This window comes from Garra rufa, chromosome 10 (genome assembly GCF_049309525.1).
Source record: "Garra rufa chromosome 10, GarRuf1.0, whole genome shotgun sequence".
Taxonomy (NCBI): domain Eukaryota; kingdom Metazoa; phylum Chordata; class Actinopteri; order Cypriniformes; family Cyprinidae; genus Garra; species Garra rufa.
The window spans coordinates 2,201,028-2,207,618 of record NC_133370.1 but is presented as its reverse complement, the minus strand read 5'-3'; the positions used below and the strand labels follow the sequence as shown (position 1 = coordinate 2,207,618).

Here is a 6,591-nt window from a genome sequence, read left to right as displayed (position 1 = left end):
GCTTTGCTTTTATGGTTTGTTTGTTCAATGCAAATTAAACATACCATTTTAATTTGCAAATTCAGGTCTAATTTATTTTCTTGTCTTGTCTCTGCTGTGGTGAAAGTGGGCGTTGCATTAGAGCGCATTATGGAAATCGCCTTGGCTTTATTTGTGTCTGAATTACTATGGTAATTAATACTAAAGAGCTAATTTGCATGCCATTACTTTTCGTAAGCCATTCAAAGAGCCACAAGGATGATAGTGTGGCTGTTTGTCGAATTGAATTGAAAACTGGTTTACTAGTGAACAATGCATAAAATGAGCATTAAAAGGAAACTCATTAAATGCACATCTGAGGTTTCCTAAATAACAAAAAGTGCAAAAAAGTCACTATTTGTTAGTGTATTGTTTAACCACCAGCTGCAGGAGAAAAGATGTGAGAACAAGGTTGCAGTGTTATCATCAAAAAACATACAAAATTACTAAAACTAAAATTTCTCGCCATCTATTATTATTAATAATAATAATAATAATAAAAACACAAAGCAAAAGCGAAATGAAAACATCATTTAAAATAAAAACCTATTCAGTTTTTAGTAGTATTTCACCTTTAAACTGATTTACTGATTTTAAATTTACAAAAAGATATATGTATATATTAACTGTTTTTGTTCAGTTGAAAAACTAAATATGAACTAAATGAATTGAATATAAATATTTAAAAAAAAGGGGAAAAACATTCATAAATAAATAAAACTGACAAAAACCTACAAAAAAAATTACTAAAACTAACTAAAATAAAAAAAAAGAAATGAGAAATATAAAAAACTATTCTCTCTCTCCTTCTTTATTACTAATATAAATCCAACTAATAAATAAAATGGACAAAAACCTACAACAAAATATAAATAACTAAAATAAAAATGGAAAAATATAGAAATAAAAACAATTCTCTAATATAAACCAGATTAAGAAATAAAAAAAATTACATTGACTAAATTTAAAATGCACACGGAAAACTAAAATTAAAACAAAAATGAAAAATATATTAAAAGAAAAAAAATCTCATTTGCTTTTTATCACTAACACAAAACCAACTAATAAATTAATTAATAAAATTGACAAAAACCTACAACAAAGTCACAAAAACAGACTAAAATCAAAACAAAAATGTAAAATATATTAAAAGAAAAAATGCTTTTTTATTACTAATACAAACTAATAACTGGTAAATAAATACAAAAACCGACAGCAAAAATATTATAACTAAAATTAAAATAAAAGCAGAAAATATTAAAATCAAATCAAAAACTAAAAAGCAAAATGAACTGACTATAAAAATGAAAAAAAAAAAAAAGATTTGTTTTATTTTGTGATTTCTGTGGTTGGTTTTGTAAATTTTATTTATTTCTTAGTTGGGTTTACATTATTGTTTTTTTTAAATATATATATTTTATCATTTTCATTAAAATTTTAGTTAAATGTCATTTTGCAGTAGGTTTTTCTCAGAATTTTTTAAAATCATAAATATTTGTAATAAATGACTATAATAATAACACTGCAAGGTCGTCACGTTTCTCAGAGCACATGGCGCGTGTTATTTCTGCGATTCAGCACCCTGCGTGTTAGCGTTGGGCGTTTATGCTTCTCCCAGTGGGCCCCTGGCTGCGTTGTTTCATATCATCTTCATGTTGAACTTGCGCGTTCCTCCGGATGCGCCGGTGGTGGCCGGTCCTTCAGTCTTCCTGAACGAATACTCCACCGTGAAGTTGTTCTTGCGCTGCCCTCGTCCGCGGCTCCACACGAACAGCAGCAGGAAGCAGAAGAGCACCACGCCCAGGAAGGTGATGCAGCCCATGGCCGTGGACACGAGGATGGTGGTTAAATCCAGCGTGAACTTGAGGAAAACGCGCGTGCTGTTGAGCCCGGTGTCGTTGAAGTCCACCGCGTACAGCGAGCGATTGGCGAAGAGCGTCGAATCCACCGGCTGGCCTTTGACGGTCAGCGTGGCGAAGTAGGTGTCGTTCCCGCCCGCGTTGCTGGCGATGCAGATGTAGGTGCCGCTGTCCGTGACCTGGGCGTAACGGATCTCCAGCGTCCCGCCGGGGAGAACCGTAATCCTGCCGTTGCTTTTGGAAGTGATTCTTCTCCTCTGCGGGGAAATCCAAATGATGGCCGGCGTCGGTTCTCCTTCCGCTCGGCACAGGAACGACACCGGCTGGCCTTCGTGCGCCGTCACCTGCTGCAGCTTCCGGTTGCGGATCTTCGGCTTCTGGCAGGTGAAGTAGTCGAATAATGCCGAGTCGGTGAACATGCTCAAGAGGTATCCCTGCACCTCTGGCGGTCCGGCGCACACCGGCATCTTCCCGTCGAAGTTTAGGGTGCGTCTCCGTTGCAGGATCCAGAGCAGACGGCAGTCGCAGGACAGCGGGTTCCCGTCCACACGAAGCGTCTCCAGACTGTTGACCGAGTGGAAGGAGCTCTCCTCCAGTGTCACCAGATCATTGTTAGACAAGTTCAGGACTCGGATTTGACGCAAACCTCCAAGAGCATGAGGCTCCACTGTGAGCAGATTGGTGCTGACCATGTGTAGCTCCTTTAGTCTGCAAAACAACGGCAGAATTATTATTTAATTGCAATTAAAGGTGCCATAGAATGCATTGATACAATATTTTAAACTGTACTCTGATATGTATATAGAAGGTATATGGCTTAGGTAAGTCAAAAATTCTCCAGAAACAGTTTTACAGGTCCATTTACAACCCCAGGATTTGTCCCTAGAATGAAATGCTCTGTTATTGCCTTATTTGGAAGATTCATGAATAATAATGAGGAGCTCTGCTCTGATTGGCTGTTTCACAGAGCGGCTCATTTCAGTAGCTCGCACATGGAGGAAAATATATATTTAATCACAGAGCCCGAGCTGCTATTAATATGTGGGGCACTGAAACTGCGGTTTTCCATTCTATGGCACCTTTAAAGTGATTTTATTGAGCTGAAGGTTTGATGTGAAGCATAGCACTCGTTATTACATAAACATGCTTAAATCATTTAAAATATGTTAAAAAAACAAACAAGTTTTTAAAACAAGTTTTAAAAAATTAAAACAAATTGTTAAAACTATAATAAAAAATATATTAAATAAATATATATAAACGTTATAATAAAGCAAATATTAAAAACCTGGCAAAAATACAATCAAAATGAAAAATATCTATTTAACTGTAAAACTAATATACACATTTAATAAAACCCCCCAATTTTTTTTTTAGGTTTATACAAGAGAATTGTTTTTTTTTAATCATAAATATGTATAATAAAAATTACTATGTTAATAGTACTAAAATAACACTGAAAGATCGTCACATTTGTCAGAGCACATGGTGTGTGTTATTTCAGGTCAAATTCAAAATTTTGTTTAAATATTTTCAGATTCATTATATATATATATATATATATATATATATATATATATATATATATATATATACTCAAAAAAAAAAACACTCAATCAATCAATACATTTTTAATAAAAATAAAATATCAGCATTCTTCCATTTCTCTGCATGGCTTTCTAATTGAGATTTGTATATTACAAATGTTGTTGGCTCTGTAATGAATCACTTTCATTTTTCTTTTCTAAGTCGCTTTGCATACAAGCATCTGTTAAATGCATAAATGTAAATACAGTTTGTTAGCATAATTTCTAAATAAACCTCATTTATTGTGAATTTGACACATTGAAGTCATGTAAGCCTGACAGTTTCAGAGACTTTTTCCATTTAAGCAGATAAAGCTTGAACACTTGCATGTTAAGAGATTCACAAACTATTTTTCAGCCGAATCCATTAGATTGCCACGTTCATGGTTCTTAGACACTGATTAATGTAAACTGTAAAGATGTAAACTGGCCTGATGAGGTCTCGAAAGGCCCAGGACTCGAGCGTGGAGATGGGGTTGTAGGAGAGGTTCAGGGCCGTCAGGTAGGCCAGGTTCCTGAAGGAGGCCGACGGCACCGAGCTGATGTTGGTGTTAGTGATGAAGAGCCAGGACAGATTGAGACCCTGGAAGCTCAGCGGCGAGATGTACTCCAGGTACGGCCAGCTGTCGATCTCTAGACCTCTCAGCGCAGACAGCTTGCGGAAGTTCTGGTCCTCGAGGGCGGAGATGCTGAGGTGGCGCAGTCTCAAGGTGACGAGGTTTCGCAGGTAAGACAGAGTCTGGCCGGATATGGACGTCAGGTTGCACCTCTCGATGGTCAGATCTTCCAGACCGATCAATCCTGAGAAAGCCTTATGAGAGATGTAGACCAGGTCATTGTCACCCACCTGGAAAAATGAGGACAGAATCGTTATGACTGCAATTCAAGGGATTTATATACAGTGCCTTGCGAAATTATTCACACCCCTTCATTTTTTTCACATTTTGTTATGTTGCTGCCTTATGTTAAACTGCTTTAAATTATTTTTTTCCCCACATCAATTACTCTGCCTGCTGCGTCCATATTATGGCAGCAAACTTCCTTGACTATTACGCCGGAATGGAAGTGTAGTTCCTAATCTTATCGGCCTAGAAAATCGCAGCTTTACATTTTCCGCCGGTATTAGTACACGATATAACTACAGAAGAGTCAAGTTTTAAATAGAACAAATATGGAAACTCGTTGGTCATTTTTGAACTCGATGCTCATCTCATAGGATTCAATGATCTATGCTAAGCTATGCTGAAAGTGATATCGCCAGAACAGGAGAACGGCTGAATGGATTTCAAAACGGTAAAACTCAACTTATGAGTTGAATGAGCCTATTTCCAAAAAAAGTGGAGTGTTCCTTTAAAGGGACTAACCTCCAAGTTTTTGAGACTGCGCAGATCCTGGAAGGTGTAGTCGAGCAGGATAACGATCTTGTTCTCACTCAGGTCCAGTGTGGTGAGGTTGGCCAGCCGTGCGAAGGCTCCCATGGGCACGAGCTTCAGCTGGTTTCCTCTGAGTCTCAGCGTCCGCAGGGCCTGCAGGCTGGCGAAGGCGTTGGGCTCCAGCGTGCTGATGAGGTTCTCGCTCAAATCCAGCTCCTCCAGACGCGGATACGGAGCCAGATCTCCCGGAGCCACCCAGCGCATTCGGTTCCGGCTCAGGTCCAGCAGCCTGGTCTCTGTCGGGATGCCCTCCGGGACGCCAGACAGCCGCTTTCGCTGGCAGGACACGGAGCGGAGCTGTGCCGCGCAGTCACAGCGAGGAGGGCAGGCCGCGCACGAGACGGTCGTCAGGGCCAGAACCAGTCCCAGCCACCCCAGCCGGCCCAGGCCCCATAATGAAGCCATGAGCCTCCCTCCACTTCACTCTACACACCTGACAACGACACAGGAGACAGAGAGAGAGAGAGACAGAGAGAGAGAGAAAGAGACAGAGAGAGAGAGAGAAAGAGAGGGAGGGGTAATTAGGTCACCTAATTTACTATATGTTACCCTGGACCACAAAACCAGTCATAAGGTTAAATTTTACAAAACTGAGATGTATACACCATATGAAAGCTCAATAAATAAGCTTTCTATTGATGTATGGTTTGTTAGGATCGGACAATATTTGGCCGAGATACATCTATTTGAAAATCTGGAATCTGAGGGTGCAAAAAAATCAAAATACTGAGAAAATCACCTTTAAAGTTGTCCAAATTGAGCTCTTAACAATGCATATTACTAATCAAAAATTACATTTTGATATGTTTACAGTAGGAATTTTACAAAAAATCTTCATGGAACATGATCTTTACTTAATTTCCTAATGATTTTTGGCATAAAAGAAAAATCAATAATTTTGACCCATACAATGTATTTTTGGCTATTGCTACAAATATACCCCAGCGACTTATGACTGGTTTTGTGGTCCAGGATCACATATATCATATGCACAAATACATTATCACACAAGTGCAGTTTCTAATACACACGGTATGGACCTCAAAGCAAAAGCTTAGAATTATTAAGATTCTTGCCTTTATATAAATAAAAATACAGAAAAACTGTAAAATTGCGAATTATTACAATTCATAATAGCTGTTTTCTATGTAAATATATTGTGAAATGTAAATCTTTCCAGTAATCAAAGTCTATCACTAGCAATAAATAAAAATGTTAGCGACATGCTAATCATGTTAAAAACATGCCAGCAACATGCTAAATCATGGGAAACATGTCAACAATGTGCGATTCGAATTATGTCAAAAACATGCTGCCAACATGGTATTCATGTAAAAACATGCTAGCAGCATGTTAACAACATTCTAATCATATTAAAAAACATGCTAATCATGCCAAAACCATGCTAACAACATGGTAATCATGTTAGCAACAAGCATATCATAGCGTATGTTAATCATGTCAAAAACATGCTAGAAAGACGCTAACAACATGCTAATCATGCTAGCAACATATTATGTTAAAACATACTACCAACATGTTAACCATGTAGAAACATGCTAGCAATATGCTAACAACATGGTAATCATGTTAGCAACAAGCATATCGTAACGTATGTTAATCATGTCAAAAAACATGCTAGAAAGATGTTATAAACATACTAATCGTGCTAGCAACATGCTAATCATGCTAGAA

General features: G+C 37.9%; 1 protein-coding gene across 1 annotated transcript; it reads right to left on the bottom strand.

The window, feature by feature from the left end:
* Positions 1-1,657: 1,657 nt before the first annotated feature.
* lingo3b (leucine rich repeat and Ig domain containing 3b) lies at positions 1,658-5,301 on the bottom strand. The gene is made up of 3 exons (XM_073849775.1): positions 4,828-5,301; positions 3,895-4,310; positions 1,658-2,585 (listed from the first exon to the last, which is right to left on the bottom strand). Exons 1-3 carry the CDS (start codon positions 5,299-5,301, stop codon positions 1,658-1,660), a joined length of 1,818 nt encoding a protein of 605 aa, XP_073705876.1.
* Positions 5,302-6,591: the final 1,290 nt, after the last annotated feature.